General features: G+C 43.2%; 1 protein-coding gene across 1 annotated transcript; it reads left to right on the top strand.

Moving 5' to 3' along the window:
* The first annotated feature begins 2,909 nt into the window (after nucleotides 1-2,909).
* On the top strand, nucleotides 2,910-14,851 carry LOC141804636 (alpha-2,8-sialyltransferase 8E-like). The gene is made up of 7 exons (XM_074689187.1): nucleotides 2,910-3,010; nucleotides 7,448-7,522; nucleotides 7,708-7,782; nucleotides 8,476-8,620; nucleotides 10,802-10,914; nucleotides 14,213-14,305; nucleotides 14,377-14,851. Exons 1-7 carry the CDS (start codon nucleotides 2,910-2,912, stop codon nucleotides 14,849-14,851), a joined length of 1,077 nt encoding a protein of 358 aa, XP_074545288.1.
* Nucleotides 14,852-16,965: the final 2,114 nt, after the last annotated feature.

Consider the following 16,965-nt stretch of genomic DNA (forward strand, 5'->3'; position numbering starts at 1 on the left):
AAGGGGTTGAACCTGGAACCACATCTCCTGCTCTATACATAATAGAACAAACCTTCAAAATTGTTTGTTTTCTAAAACTATTTCTTTAGGAAAAATTCCCAAAGTGGAGTTGCAGGCATTTATGTAATTAAAAACAAACTGTGTGTGTGATTAAAATAAACTAAAATTTGTCCTAATTTCACCCTCGTGTCACCAGAGGTATGGCCATGATAACTCAGATTTCAGACAGCACTATAAAATGGCCTATCCACTACTGAATAAGGAGTAATTTTGGACACAGCTATGGAGAACTAAACCAAACACAGGAGGCAACTAAGTGAACTTGAAACACAGAGAAAAACTAACTGAGATTAACACAGAAAACACAAGACAAGAAACCCAAACAAGCACAAAGAAACTCAAGTGATTTTTGCATAAAATGGAACATTCAAGGGATAATGTAGGATTTTGAGCTAGTGACTGACATTAACAGGTAATCCATGGAGTTTTGCTATTTGTGCCAACTGTTTTGAGGAATGCACTTACTGTTTTGCAAATGGCAAGGATGACTCGAGAAATGTACCAAAGAGACTGATAGAAACGGTTAAACAAATTCTATATTGTGGTTTTTTATTATTTTCTAATCAAGCTTCAATTAAAAGGTAACATTTTTTACAACACTCATTATCTGCTGTATTTATTGATATATCCATGATAATTGTTGACATTATGATGGTATTTTTCATTAGTTCAGTTGTCTGTGTGATCCAACTTAATGTTTAATTATGATATGAGAGGTTTGCATGACTGTAGCCTGTTTTGCTAATGAAGCGTGGTAGATTTTGGCATCTTCATGAGCCATCTCAAAGGTTAGGAATTTCTCCATTGTATTTTTACAAACACTAAAACAGTCCTGCCCATAGGTTGTCAGTAAGACTAATCCAAGACAAAGACGTGTCCTTATTTCACCCCAACAAGTTTAGTGAGTTTCTGGCTTGAGGTTCGATATGCAGGCCCATGATGGTTTGGTTATGACCCTGGTCAAAAACCACAAGTGGTGCTAGTGCAAAAAACAGCCATGACTCTGTGGTGAAAGTCACTGTATTGGCTTTAAATCAAATTCAAAAATTAGTCTATGAACACTGTCTCTGAATCTAGACGCAGGTCAAAAATGTACCATGCAAACCACATTCTGCGAGAATTTCAACAGCATGGCTCTGCAATAGAAGTGTCCAGGTGCAAAACCTCATCATCACCTCTTAAATTTTTTTTTATCACAAAAACAAATAGTCCAGCGGTGGAGATCCAAAACATTTCAGCTGCTGGAATCTTTCAGATTGGGACATTTTACTTTCTAAACCCCTGAAAGTGCTCTCCTGAAGGCTGATTTATGCTTACCGTGTTCCCGGGATCCGCGTGGCTTCATGTTGACAAATGGCGCTATTTTCACACCTATGTTCCCTCGCGTGGTCCCTTTCATGTGGGAAATTGTCACAATGTGCACACTGGAAAATTTGCAGGGTGTTAAAAAGCATAAAAGACTGATGGATTCTCTCCCGTGTGGATCACGTGCGTCAGATTTCCATGCGTCACGTTTGTGCTGAAAGCATAACACAGACTCTAGCCCCCCAAACGTTTACATGCAGGATAAGTTAAGTTTTACTTTCCTAAAAGCCCTCTCCAGTCTATTCTCTGTTGGTCGTGTAAGCCTGATATTAGAACTTGCACAACCTTTTTTATTGATTTTGCCCAGTCCAGCCACAGAAAAGCAGCATTAAACAACCCCCATGACTTTGCCTGGAGACAAACAAAAACATTTGTCAAAATAAAAAAACTTTTCAAGCTCACCTTTGTTCTGGGTTTAAGTGCATGGGCTGACGCTCAGCTTACTCAGCATGTTGCTACAGGAGTAACTGTTTTGTTCGGAACTCAGCGTGGAGTTTTCCAGTGAAACCTGGATCAAGACAAAGGAGGTTTTAATGGAGGAACACAGCCCTGATATCTGACATCTGATCACCACAGAAGGAAATGTAATGAAGCAGATGAGTTCTGAGTTTCACTTTCTACCTCTCTTTTCTCCTTTCTGTGGGTTGAATCGTGCTGAAGTCCACCCCCTTTCCCTGGGCCCAAAATACCCGACCCCTTCCAAACTCTCAAACTCTTACAGTCATAGGATATATACAGGAGTCAGTGGAGCTGACAGAGTGACACTGGACTTGTTGGTTTTGAACTTGAATCTCATCACACACATTAGACCAGAGGCAAACTGAGGGCTGATTTAGTACTTTGCACTCACGCTATGGGGGTGAGGAGCTTAAGGGGTGTGGGTGGAAGATGGCCCTGGTGAAGGAGGGGAAAGCAAAGAGGGAAGGCAGGAGCTCCAGGCAGGGAGCGGGCAGAGAAGCAAAAGGAAAGCAGCTCCAGCTCTAGGACTCCAGTGGAGAGTAGTGCTGTTCTATGTGGACACACGAGAGAAACAGAAGGAGAGGACAGAGCCATAAAGGAGAGAGGAGGGATTTGATAACAGAGACAAGACAAAGGCTGAAGAAGAAGTCCTCAGAGACCGGGTTAAGTCTCAGCTGACCGGGACACAAACAGGAAGAGAGGAAAGACAGAGGGGCACAGAAGACTTACCTGAACAGGAGGGCATAAAAAAGAAGACTGAGTGAGGAGGCGGAGGAGAAACTGTGAGACAGACAGACATGAAGAGTGAGAGGAGGATGAGGGAGGAGGAAGGAGAAGGAGGAGGGAAGAGGAGGGGTGAGTTGGGCAGAAGAAAACTTAAGAGAGCAGAAAAGACAACAGAGAAGAACAGTTAAAGAAAGAGTGTGTGTGCGTGAATGTGTGTGAGCCAAGTGAGGGGAGCTGACCAGGTGAGACAGTTAAGAGAGACAGAGACAGAAGCTGAGTGAGGGGCCAGAGGGTGAGGCATGATGGGACAGCTCCTGAAGACACAAGTCTCTCTGTTGATCACTCTGCTGTGTTTGGGAAGCCTGCTGAGCACTGTCATCTGGTTCATGGTCGACAGCAAGTAAGTGTGTGCCTGCTTCACACACACACACACACACACACACACACACACACACACACACACACACACACACACACACTCACACTCACACACACACACACACACACACACACACACACACACACACACACACACACACACACACACACACACACACACAGTCCAAGCAGATATGGTAGATATGGACCACAGTGCTGAAAAAGTAGCTGTTCTAGCAGGTTGTGACTTTTTGTTTCCACTTTTCTTGACAACCAAAGTGATGCAAGGGGAGTTTTATAGCAGCAACCACATCGCCTCCACAAAAAATGTTTGGGATTTTGTCATCTCAGGTGTCTGTTGCTTTAGACTTTGTTGACACTTGTTATGAAGACTCAAACTGGTTTGTAACAGTTTTTTGCACTGCTTTCTACTAATAACAGGAACATAAATTGTAGAACGGCTGTAGAAACAAATGGGGCGCTTGAATATGAAATGAACAGGCTTTCCCACAGTTAACGATTTATGTTAGGAAGCAGTTTGTCAACAACAAAATAATTCATCATGCTGCACATGAAAAACCGGAATTTGTTGTTTAGATAACTTAAAAAAAAGAAAAGAAAATTGCAAATCAACCTACTTTAAGCCCACCATTTTTCCTTCTGCTTGTATTGTTCTTTCTTTCTTTAATTTTCTGATCTTCTTTGAGAACACATCATTGTCACTAAAGTTCAAGAGCAAACGTTTTTTTCTAAAGCAACAAAACTTTTAGTATGACCCTTTAAACAACCCTGACATGTCAGCGGGGCACCTTTTTTCACCTGTGTGAAATGGTTTTAGAAAAGAAACACTTTTGAAGGTTTGTTCAATTTAGTATAGAGCAGGAGATGTGGTTCCAGGTTCAACCCCTTTATTTTATCAACAATAATAATAATAATAAAAAGATGTCAATAAAACATCACCACACACACAGGGGAGGGAAAAACTTATTCAGGCGCTGAGGCTTACCAAAGGGACAGTGGTCAACGGAACAGAAACAGGATTCTTAAGGAAGAAAAGCGCCTCAATCTTGTGGCACACACACACACTCACACACTCAAACACACACACACAAACACTCACACACTCACACACACACACACACACACACACACACACACACACACACACACACACACACACACACACACACACACACACACACACACACACTCACACACACTAACACTCACTTGATGAAAAAACTCAAAACTGGGCATTCACAGCACAGTATAAGAGGGAACCACCACCATTGGTTCTCAACAACTCAAAAGAGTGAAAAACATAAAAGGGGTTCGTGGGTCACACTCAACAAAGGATAACCAAAAACACAATACAAGATAATATCAACTATATTAAGTAATATGAGTGGCAGCTCCCAAATAACAAATGCAAACCAAAAGTATGCTGCCAGAACAACCAAGTAAACAAAGCAGAATAAACCCAACACCAATATCCAGTTCAGTAAATAAGGTTTCTTCACTTATATATATATATATATATATAAAAGAGAATTAACACAAAGAAGAAGAATTAAACACAGAGGGAGAAATAAAGATGTAAAGAAATGTTAAATTATTCCAAGGTAATTCATGGAAACAAATCTAACCAAAAATATGTTTCTCCATGAACTCAAGACAAATCCAGCAAGGTAGCTGAAGTCCAGCAAGAGCAGCAGCAAAGCGAGGTAAAGCAGCCCAAGCAAAGCAGCATCAAAGCAGCATCAAAGCTGCAATTTCCTTACATTACTTTCCTTACATTGGAACTCCCCAGATAAACACCTGGTCCACACAGCCACTGTTACAAATATAGAATGAACTTTTATCTATTCTGGAGAGAAAGAAACACAGGCTTGTTATTAGCCATACAGACCAATCAGGCCACTTAGGAGACCACCCACCAGAGAGCAAGACAGTCCAGCTGCAAATCTCCACTCTGAGCCAACTCTCCACTCCTCCACTGTCAGAAGGAAATACACCATGATGGCAAAACATTTCAAAATAAAAGTTGCATTCAAAATAATATTGGATGGACACTTCTGTTTTTCTGCACTTTGATTACCTTGGTTAACTTTACTCCTGGATAGCTTTATATACAAAAAAAGAAAATATATAAAATGCATGTCATCAATAACAGTGTTTCCCCTGCCATTATAGAGCTGGATAGAATAGAATAGAAAACACTTTGTCAATCACCAAGGGGAAATTCAGGAGGAGTTACAGCAGCAATCAAGAAAACAAAAGAAAGAAAATGTAAAGGAAGTTCAAAAAGGTCCATAAGAAAATAGATGATGACAGCTTGTCCATCATTGTCCAGTTCAGCCAGCCTCCACCTCCACAGGGTCCAGGACTGAGCTTCTTCAGCAGTCTGTTCAGTCTCTGTCTCCTGGATCCTGTCTGCTCACAGCAGGTGAAGCTCTTCCAATGTGATGTTGGTGTCCGGTGTTAGCTCCGTTAGTCATGCCTGTGAATAGCATGATGCTACTCTATCTTCTGGTATTACCTCTGTTGCTGGATTAGCACAGCTAACTCGTCCATCTTATTGGAGGTAGATCTTATGTTCCCGATGATGATGGAAACATCAGGCCTTGCACCAGTTAGCATTGATACGCTACAGGCTGCTAACAGCTGAGTTCAAATGTAAACAATGCAGCCATGGTTACATGTAGCATCTCCAGACAAACACAGGAGAAAAAGTAGTAAAAATATCTCCTCCATGGCACCGGAAGTACTTTATTGGTCGCCATTTTGAATACTGTCCCAAAACGATAATTGTGCTTGGAGGAGAGAAGAGTACAGAGACTTATCAAAGAAGCTATGATCGAGGAAACACGGCAGCTGACTTTGCAGAAGTCTTTCCACTGCCCCCATATGGGATATCACTCTCTGATTGGACGCTGCAGTGGCTCAGACTTCTCTACATGAAACTTCACAAACACAACAAGGTTTAATGCGAGAGAAAAGACGAGCTGGGATCATAAATCTGGGATTACAGTGTTTGTTATAAGTTAAAAGCACAAAATACTGAACGAAACCATCATCAAATCAATACAACAGAGGAATACTGAAAACTGAAATCTAATAAATAATATATTCACAAAACACAATAAACTTGGTTATATTAATAAGTTTCAGAGTTCAAGATCAGATGAGCTCTAGATTAAGGCTAAAGAATTTATAAATAACAACTATGCGTTTTACTGGTTAAGTGACAGCACACAGAATAAACAGAGAGCAGGTTTTCTTCATGGTAACATGTTTGATAAACAGGTTAAAGGAACAGACAAATCTCTGTTACTGTAAATGTTTTATGAGTCATTACAGCGCACATGTGCAGACACATAAACAGCTGTTAGAGCTGACTGACAGATAATTCAGAGGTGACCAGCTGATGCTGTCATCACTGAAACACGTCGCTTCATGTGATGCTCCAGAGGAGGGGATGTCCCATTGCACTAAAAACAAATCTCCTCCATCCTCTCTCCTCTCTTCATTTCCTTGCGTCTCTCCATCATCTCTGGTGGGAGGGACGAGGACGCAAGTGGAGGAAAGAAGGATGGAACTTTGGAGCTTTGAGACGCACCCATAGTTGCTGTGTTTCTTGAGTTCTTTGTCAGATCATCAGCTGTGTCCCAATTCAGGGTCTGCAGCCCACGAAGGCTGCAGCATTTGGAGGACCCAGCCTTCGTAGCCTGCGTGGACCGTGAAGGCTGAACTGAAATAAGACGGTCTGGTCTACGGAGCATTTCCTGCTTGTCACTCTTGATGTCACGCAGCGCCCCCCTCACCTGTCAGCCTTACATTACTTTTCAAACATGTAAACAAAAACCTTACATTTATCACAGGAGGTTTTACTATCAGTTTTTATACTTTGTTATTATTGTTATCATTACTTTCTTGATTGATAGAAATTAGAACCACAATGTACATGTAAGAGTTAAGCAACAGTGTAAATATTCAATATTTGAATAAGAGCCAGGGGGATAAAGGATCAAATCTAAATAAATACATTAATAAATGAATAAATGCAAGCTGTTATAGTTTTACTTGAGTTTATTTTAGAGAGAGAACTGAATTTATTGATTACAGTGCTTGAATTCCTTGTTGAAAATAAATAAATAAAGAAACATCAAGTGATGAAGATTTAGGAAGAAAAACTGCTTTTCCACCTCATGTTGTTGCCGGAGTTGATGCTAGAAATCCTTCACAACTGGATAAAACAGGACTTCTGGAGTGCGGGGGGGGGGGGGGGGGGGGGGGTCTACATATAGCTGGTCATTCAAGAAGGGGTCCTGATCCATATTTTAACCGGGTTCAGAAATTTGTGTTACACTCCTGATTAGATAATCTGTCCTTACCCTGACTTCTGCATTCTTTCATCTCATGTGTATCTGTCCTGTTTTCTCTTTCGTTTGCGTCACAGCTATGAAAACATTAGCAAACCGGTCCCTCAGAGGAAAAGCGCCCCGAAGACCTATGATTTCTGCAAGGACTGCATGTGAGTACAGACAGCGTCAGCATCGCTGCATCTCCTGAAGTGACCTTTATGTTTACAGACAAGTCAGTGTTACGGGGATTACCAACCTTTGTGTGTGTGTGTGTGTGTGTGTGTGTGTGTGTGTGTGTGTGTGTGTGTGTGTGTGTGTGTGTGTGTGTGTGTGTGTGTGTGTGTGTGTGTTTCAGGGGATTCATCCAACAAGTTCTGCAGGAGTATTCTCAAACCTGGAAGAAACAGGAGGACAATTTCCTGAAGTTCAAGTACAAATACATCTATAATTTGAAACAACAGAACAAATAAAAAACAAAATTCTAACACACATATCAACACTTTTTACTTTTATCCACTGTTTAGGAGATTTCTGCAATAATTGCATTATAACTTCCAGCATTAGGTACCCATCAGCGTGCAGCTGGTGGCCTTTTTTCCCCTTTTAGTACCCCATGCCCCTCAGACAGCCTGAGTCCACCAGAGCAGAACAACAAAATAAACAATACCTGAGTCTGTTTGCTTTGAGACATCATCAGAAGAAGGAAATCTTAATAAATTTACACAGAAGTGAGATGTAGAGAATGAGGAAAATTCACCACATAAGACAAATTTATCACACTGTAAAAAAAAAAGGTGGGGGCTAGAATTTCAGGTCATCCTGGTCCATCCTTGAGACATAAATGCAATTCATGACCTTGATTAATTTCCTTCTACCAAAAAAAAAAAAGTTCATGAAAAAAAGAGGGAAGGAGAAGTGGAAATGAAAAGGAGGATTGAATCAGAGGAACTTCCATGCTAACCTTTACCAGATAGTCCAAGCACAAAACACTATAAAGAGTGCTTTAACTCCCATTGGTCCGTCCTAGGATACAGTAGAATTGTGAAATAGTAGAATAGATTTCTTATTTTTTTTCTTATTCAGTTTTTTCAGTCTGACACTCTTGTCTTTCTGGTTTCCACAGATCAAACCTGAGCAGTAAATGCCACGGTCAGGAAAAGGCTTTTGTTACCCAGGTCAACAATCCGGTGGGGACCCAAATTTTTTATGATCAGGGGGTGGTGAAGAGCCTAGAAGTGACCCCAGAGATTCTCAAGACCTTTGTAAAGGTAATTCTCTTCCTTATTTACATCTGCTACCTGTTTGTGATCTTAATCACTCCTCGCTAACTCTAACATCATCAATAAAGAGCTTGGTGAAAACTTAATGCAACACTGGATGGAAATAAATCTTGTGACATTGCAGAAGCTTATCCAAACAATGCCACAGTGAATGAGTGCTGTAATCAAAGCTAAAAGCAGTCAGACAAAACATTAGAGTGTGTGACCTTTTTTTGTTTTGTTGGTGGCTTTTTTCTTGGCCACTGTATTAAACCTGCATACAATTAAGGCAAGGCAAGGCAAGGCTAGGCAAGGCTAGGCAAGGCAAGTTTATTTGTAGAGCACGATTCATACACAAGGCAATGCGAAGTGCTTTACAGCTAAAATAAAATAAAATCACAAAAGGCTAGGCTCAATAAAACACATCATAAAACATTACAAATGATTAATTAAATTAAAAGAGGAGAGTGCAGATAGAATACTTTCAGTTGTTGTATGCTATGCTAAACAGAACTGCTTCAGCCGGGATTTGAACATTGTCAGAGTTGACGCCTGTCTCACATCTTCTGGAAGACTGTTCCAATTTTAGGGACATAAAACTGGAATGCAGCCTCACCGTGTTTAGTCCTGACTCTGGGAACCAGCAGGAGACCCCTCCCTGAGCTTCTCAGAGACCGAGTTGGTTCATATAGTTCTAACATGTCAGAGATGTACTTTGGCATTTCACCATGAAGAGACTTGTAAACAAGCAGAGCTGTTTTAAAGTCTATTCTCTGAGCCACAGGAAGCCAGTGCAAAGACCTGAGCACTGGACTAATATGGTCATTTTTCCTGGTTCTGGTCAGGACTCAGGCAGCAGCATTCTGGATGTACTGCAGCTGTCTTACAGCTTGTTTTGAGAGTCCAGTGAGCAGGCCGTTACAGTAATCTAACCTGCTGGAGACAAACACATGGATCAGTCTCTCTAAGTCAGGTTTAGACACTATTCCTTTAATCCTGGTAATGTTTTTAAGATGGTAAAAAGCCGCTGATGTTATTGATTTGATGTGGCTGATAAAGCTCAGATCTAAGTCCAATATCACCCCGAGATTTCTAACCTGGTTACACACATTTGGAGAGAGTCTGAAGGTGACTGATAACACTTTCTCTTTGTTTCTGTTGGCCACAGACAATGGTTGCAGTTTTGTCTGAGTTCAGCTGGAGGAAATTGTTCTGCATCCACACACTGATCTGTTCGATGCAGCGACAGAGTGAATCTACAGGCTCATGTTCGCTTGCCGTCATTGACATGTAGATCTGAGTGTCATCAGCATAGCTGTGGTAGTACACATTATAGCTGCGTATTAGCTGACCCAATGGGAGCATGTAAAATTAAACAGTAGGGGTCCCAGGATTGAACCCTGGGGAACCCCACAGGTCAGGGCCATTTGGTCTGAGACATAGTTACCAATTTCAACAAAGAAAGTCCTGCCCTCAAGATAGGACTTGAACCAGCTTAAAGCAGTACCAGAGATTCCCACCAAGTTTTCTAACATCTGTAATAAGATTGCACGATCAACAGTGTCAAAGGCAGCGCTCAGGTCCAGCAAAACTAAGACTGAGACTTTGGCTGCTTCTGTGTTCAGGCAGATATCATTTGTCACCTTGATCAGAGCTGTCTCAGTGCTGTGGTGGGGCCTAGAGCCTGTTGGAAAGTATCAATTACATTATTATACAGGAGAAGGTCAGTAAGCTGTTGGTATACAACTTTTTCTAGGACTTTGCCTAAGAATGGCAGGTAGTTATTCAGTACTGTGGCATCAAGACAGCTCTTCTTCAGGAGAGGCTAAATGACAGCAGTTTTTAAGGCCTTTGGAAATGTTCCAGTCTGAAGTGAGATGAGCGAGTTATGGTAACAAACTGCTCAGCACAGACTTTAGAAATTTAGTGGGTAACTCGTCAATGCAGCAAGTTGATGGACTGCAGATGATCTCTTTGACTGTTTTGTCAGTTTTTGATAAGAAATGTTTGCAGCTCTGGGTGTCTATGTGGCTGTAGAGTATTTCCTTGTATTGATGAAATAATTGTACTTTAACGGCTTGAACTTTGTCGTTAAAGAGTATTAATGTGTAACCAGACCCTAAACATACTTTAGTTAAACCATTTAAGCTAATGCCTTTGTCTGACATTTTCATGCTGTTTTAACCCCAGGTGCAGCCGTTCTTTAATAAAACATTGGACACCTGTGCAGTCGTTGGTAATGGAGGGATCCTGGTCGACAGTGGCTGTGGAGCTGATATAGACTCAGCTGAGTTTGTCATCAGGTGAGGAAGATGTTGATGAAAAGTGGGCTAAAAGGCAGATGTCAACACAAATCAAATAGAAATACTGACGATCTGTTTTAAGTGGACTGCCTTGCCAGCTTGTGGCCCGGAGTCTCATGTGCACTGTTGTGAAGACAGGACATTTAGCGAGGCTTGTCTTTGTTTTGAAATCAAACGGAGATCAGATCGAAAGAAAATTTCTTTCTTCAAGACAACTTTTTACCTAAGTAATTGTCATGAGGCAAGGTATTTCCTAACAGTTATATAGAGCAACAGTTTAAAACTTAAACAGCAAATGTTGTTAGGTTGTACTGTAGTTTACAACAACAACAACAACAACAACAAAAGAAAAATAATCATGCCAAGAAAGATTATTTTGACCTGACTCTTCATTATATTGATAGACTCTCAAGTTTAAACAGACCACTGCAGAATAACTGCTGACTGTGGGTTGGAATGAACATTATCACAAAGAGCTTAGCTCATGTGTTAGCCTTTAGCTCAGGCAGAATCACTCTCCTGGTTATCTTTCTTCCGCTCTTCTGTCCTTTTTCTATCTGACAGTTGGACTCCAGTGTCCACCATCACCACAAAATTAATCACAGAAATCTTTTACAGCAAAGAAAAACACAGATTTCTCTTCTCACTCCGTCAGTCTGTGTGGTGTTGTCATAATTGTCCGGTTCTGCTCGACCCGATTGGGAAACTAAAAAGTAGGACTTTGAAATAACCTGTATTAGCACTGAAAATGTCATTTTAAAGTGTGGATTATGATCAGGCCCCTCCATAAGTGAGCTACCACCTTATCATGGTGGAGGGGTTTGCGTGTCCCAATGATCCTAGGAGCTAAGTTGTTGGGGGCTTTAAGCCCCTGGTAGGGTCTCCCATGGCAAACAGGTCCTAGGGGAGGGACCAAACAAAGTTTAGCTCACACGAACCCCTCATGATATATGCAAAAAATGGTCCCAAGTTTCCCTTGCCTGGGTCACCTGGGCCCCCTCCTGGAGCCAGGCCTGGGAGTGGGGCTCGATGGTGAGCGCCTGGTGGCCGGGCCTGCTTCCATGGGGCCCTTGGCTGCAGAAGCTAGCTCTAGGGTCGTGAAATGTCACCTCTCTGGCGGGGAAGGAGCCTGAGCTGGTGCACGAGGTTGGGAAATTTGGGCTAGATATAGTCGGTCTCACCTCGACACATAGCAAGCCTTCTTGAGAGGGGTTAGACTCTCTTCCACTCTGGAGTTGCCAATGGTGAGAGGCGGCAGGCAGGGGTGGCGATACTCATTGCCCCCCCGGCTCGGTGCTTGTACATTGGAGTTCACTCCAATGAATGAGAGGGTAGCCTCCCTCCGGTGGGGGGACGGATCCTGACTGTTGTTTGTAGCTATGGTCCAAATAGCAGTTCAGAGTATCCACCCTTTTTGGAGGGAGTGCTGGAGAGTGCCCCGTCTGGGGATTCCCTCGTCCTATGGGGGAACTTCAACGCTCACGTTGGCAATGTCAGTGAGACCTGGAGGGGTGTGATTGAGAGGAACGGCCCCCCCGATCTGAACCCGAGTAGTGTTTTGTTGTTGGACTTCTGTGCTCGTCACAGATTGTCCATAACAAACACCATGTTCAAGCATAAAGGTGTCAAAACATGCATTTGGCACCAGGACACCCTAGGCCACACTTCGATGATCAACTTTGTTATTATGTATATATTAGTGCGATGCACTAATTAACACTGTGTTCAGTGGGGCCAGTGAGCTGCTGACCTCAACTCGGGATGTTGTGGATCGGCGGTAGGAATACTTAGAATACCTCCCAAATCCCAACGGCACGCCTTCCTTGGAGGAAGCAGGGCCTGGGAATGTAGGGGTGGGCTCTTCCATCTCTGGGGTTGAGGTCGCCAAGGTGGTTAAAAAGCTCCTCTGTGGCAGGGCCCCAGGGGTGGATGAGATCCACCCAGAGTTCTCTAATGCCCTGGATGTTGTGGGGCTGTCGTGGCTGACTTGACTTTGCAACATCGTGTGGACATTGGGGGCAGTGCCTTTGGATTGGCAGACCGGGGTGGTGGTCACTCTTTTTAAGAAGGGGGACCAGAGGGTGTGTTTCAATTACAGGGGGATCACACTCCTCAGCCTCCCTGGTAAGGTATATTCTGGGGTACTGGAGAGAAGGGTCCATAGGATAGTTTAACCTCAAATTCAGGAGGAGCAATGTGGTTTTCATCCTGGTCGTGGAACTGTGAATCAGCTCTATACTGTCCGTTCCCTGTATGACTGGTGCCAGAGCTTGGTCCGCATTGCTGGCAATAAGTTGGACTCGTTTCCAGTGAGGGTTGGACTCCGCCAGGGCTGCCCTTTGTCACCGATTCTGTTCATAACTTTTATGGACAGAATTTCTAGGTGCAGCCAGGGTGTCAAGGGGTCCAGTTTGGTGACCTCAGGATTGGATCACTGCTTTTTGCAGATGATGTGGTCCTGTTGGCTTTATCAAGCTGTGACCTTCAACTCTCTCTGGATCGGTTCCCAGCCAAGTGTGAAGCTGCCTGGATGAGAATCAGCACCTCCAAATGTGAGTCCATGGTCCTCAGCCGCAAAAGGGTGGAGTGCTGTCTCCGGGTCGAGGATGGGATCCGGCCCCAAGTGGAGGAGTTTAAGTATCTAGGGGTCTTGTTCACGAGAGAGGGAAGGATGGAGCGAGAGATCGACTGGCAGCCTCTGCAGTAATGCGGACTCTGCACAGGTCTGTTGTGAGGAAGAGGGAGTTGAGCTGAAATGGCAAAGCTCTCTGTTTACCGGTCGATCTTCGTTCCCACCCTCACCTTTGGTTATGAGCTTTGGGTAGTGACCAAAAGAACAAGATCTCGGGTACACGTGGCTGAAATGAGTTTCCTCTGTAGGGTGGCCGGGCTCTCCCTTAGAGATAGGGTGAGAAGCTAGGTTATCTGGGAGGAGCTTGGAGTAGAGCTGCTCCTCAATGTTGAGAGGAGACAGATGAGGTGGCTCAGGCATCTGATACGGATGTCTCCCGGATGCCTCCCTGGTGAGTTGTTCAGGGCATGTCCCACCGGGGGGAGACCCCGGGGCAGACCCAGGACTCACTGGGGAGACTACGTCTCTCAGCTGGCCTGGGAACGTCCCAGAATCCCCCAGGAAGAGTTGCTTAGGCTGCTGCCCCTGGGACCCGACCCCGGATAAGCGGCAGAAAATGGATGGATGGATGGATTATGATCAGGCATTTATCTAGAAGGCTGACTTTTGCAAGATCACTTAGAAACTCTTTTCAGGGGCTTTAAAGATCTCTGTGTTGTCCCTCAGGTGTAACCTACCGCCCTTGAATAACAGCTTTCACAAGCATGTTGGCGCCAAGACCAGCCTTGTGACAGCTAACCCAAGCATCCTGCGGGATAGGTGAGTAGAATTTTACAGCCTTTAGTTCAAAATGCTTTTCTCTCTGCTCCAAATATGCTTTTTCTTCACAGGTATGGGGCACTGCTGGGGCATCGCCGCGCATTTGTTGAAGATATGAAGATGTACAGTGACTCTCTGCTGCTCCTTCAAGCTTTCTATAACAGCTACTACGCTTTTCTGTCTCTACGGGCTTCTTATACCCTTGAAGATTTTGGAAGCCCAATGCAGCCCATCTTCTTCAATCCTGAGTACCGCCAGAACATGGCTGACTTCTGGCGTTCCCAAGGCCTGAAAGCAAGGCGGCCCAGCAGTGGGTTGCTCATGGTTAGCCTGGCACTCGAAATCTGCAACAACGTGCATTTGTACGGGTTCTGGCCCTTCAGCACTCACCCCTTTGAACTCTACTCCCTGACCAACCACTACTATGATGACCTAAAGGTTAACAGAAACCACATCATGCCGGTTGAGTTTCAATTATTGATGCAGCTGCACAACAACGGGGTGCTAAAGCTTCATCTTGGAGATTGTAAACCTGGGAAAACGTAGACCCAGGAACTGCAGACAGAAAAAAGGAGCCTTCTTTGTACCTGCTTGAGGAGGACAGTCAGTGTAAAAAGAATAAACACTGCCTGGACAAAAAACGTCACAACCAAAAAAAGGTTACACACTCTAATTAAGTTGGATTGCCTTTAACTTTGATTACGGCATGTATTTGTGTGGCATTGTTTGGATAAGCTTCTGCAATGTCACAAAGACCAGTGAGATCTTGCTCTGATGATTGTAAAGCCTTGTCCAGCACATCCCAAAGATTTTCAATGGGATTAAGGTCTTGACTCTGTGGTGGCCAATCCATGTGTGGAAATGATGTCTCATGCTCCCTGAACCACTCTTTCACAATTTGAGCTCAATGAATCTTGGCCTTTTCATCTTGGAATATGGCCGCACCATCGGGGAAGGAAAAAAAACACTGATGGAATAACCTGGTCATTCAGTATCTTCAGGTAGTCAGCTGACCTCATTCTGCCTCTCTTCTTACCTTTATGTGCCCATCACTATGGAAATAGGTCAGTCTGTTCTTAACCTTAACCTGTTTTAAAACAGTTCTTAACCCAATTTTAGTAGTTTCTGCAATCACCTGAGATCAGGGGTCACCAACATGGTGCCCGTGGGCACCTGGGTGTCCTCAAGAACCACTTAGGGTGCCCAGGAGGCATGTTCCAAAAAGCACTGGTCACAATGGAGCTCCTTCCTGCAACCATTGTTCTGCAAATCATTAATAATAACTGTGAAATAATTAATATTGACTTGTGAGTAGTGTCTTCACATAGTATCACTACTCCTACACTGATAGATGTATTAAAATGTGATGCAATTTTGTTTAGAAAGTTTTTATCAGACAAGTAACCCTTCGTGCCACTCATTTGCTGTGAGGTAGCCCTTGGTCTCAAAAATGTTGGTGACCCCTGCCTTAGATGTTTTCTCTGCTTGATGCTTGCAAGTGATTTGACCCTTCTCGAACAGACCAACATCTTTTCTATGACCACGAGATGTGTCTTTTGACATGGTTGTTTGAGGCCATGTCCGCAAATAGCTGGGTATTTGGGAAACCAATTCATTTCTGAAAATACCCGACTACGTGTGTACAAGGTCTAAGAAATTAGAAATAAGTCATATTGCACCAGTTAGGGTTAAATAACTTGTTGCCAGCTGAAAGCCAATTCCCCATGCAGTAATTATCCAATAGGAGGCTCGTACCTATTTGCTTAGTGAAATCGATGTGGGGACTATTTTTTTTTCTTTTTTTGGCCAGGCAGTTTATGTTCTGGCAAATCTGAGGATGCTGATCAGTAGACGAGACATTTGCACTGAAGTCCTTGAACTGACAACATCTGAGACTTAACTATTTATCTCCCTGTGTGCTCCAGCTGGAGCCTGGAGGGAGTTATTCTAATTTGGTTCATTGTCAGGTCCAAGTCTGCAGGATAGTATCTTAAATAAACCCTTTTGTGTTAAGCTATGAAATCAACCACAGAAGCTTTGGAAACAACAGAATATTTGTGGAAGTAATCAAATACCTCCTGAACATGAAGACTGAGAGACTCAGAGAGCAGCACACTGAATGTGAAAAACCTTTTTATGTTAAAATCTCATTAAAGTTAAAACCTCTTCCCTGAATATCCAGGGACCCGTTTACAACTCACACTTTTTCACTCTGTGTTTAAAGATCATACTGGTGCTGGTTGTGAATGATGATTTCTGCACTCTTGTTTACATGTTTTTGATACTGACGGCACTGATGCAGCCTCTGACCTCCAAGGCCTCAGTGTCACGGACAAACACATGTGCCCGTCAAATTTGGTCAAAGAGGCAATAATTAAGAGAGAGAAGAAGAGAAATGGAAAGACAGATGTGCTGGGACCCAGAAGAAGCTACTGTCAGTCACTTTTGAAACTGTACCATGTGTTGCTCAATCAGAGCCAGTGTTTGTGTATGAAGGGTTGGTGAATGATGTAACCTTAAGCTGAGCTTCCTTTGTGTCTTTTACACTTTTCATGCTAACATTTATAAATTCTTATCAGTGGTCTGTAGAAAAAAGTTGAAGACTTAATGAGCAGACATTACAGCACATGTTTTTGTGTCTTGAAGAACTTTTGGGATGG

Source organism: Halichoeres trimaculatus, unplaced genomic scaffold (assembly GCF_033239565.1).
Source record: "Halichoeres trimaculatus isolate MK-OKI-2021-1 unplaced genomic scaffold, fHalTri1.1 fHalTri1_scaffold_15, whole genome shotgun sequence".
Classification (NCBI taxonomy): domain Eukaryota; kingdom Metazoa; phylum Chordata; class Actinopteri; order Labriformes; family Labridae; genus Halichoeres; species Halichoeres trimaculatus.

Excerpts from the sequence above, each read along its gene's own strand:
- LOC141804636 (XM_074689187.1), top strand. The coding sequence starts at position 2,910 with ATGATGGGACAGCTCCTGAAGACACAAGTCTCTCTGTTGATCACTCTG. Across the intron at positions 7,523-7,707 it reads GATTTCTGCAAGGACTGCAT|GGGATTCATCCAACAAGTTC; the intron begins GTGAGTACAGAC and ends TGTGTGTTTCAG. Across the intron at positions 14,306-14,376 it reads CCAAGCATCCTGCGGGATAG|GTATGGGGCACTGCTGGGGC; the intron begins GTGAGTAGAATT and ends TTTTCTTCACAG.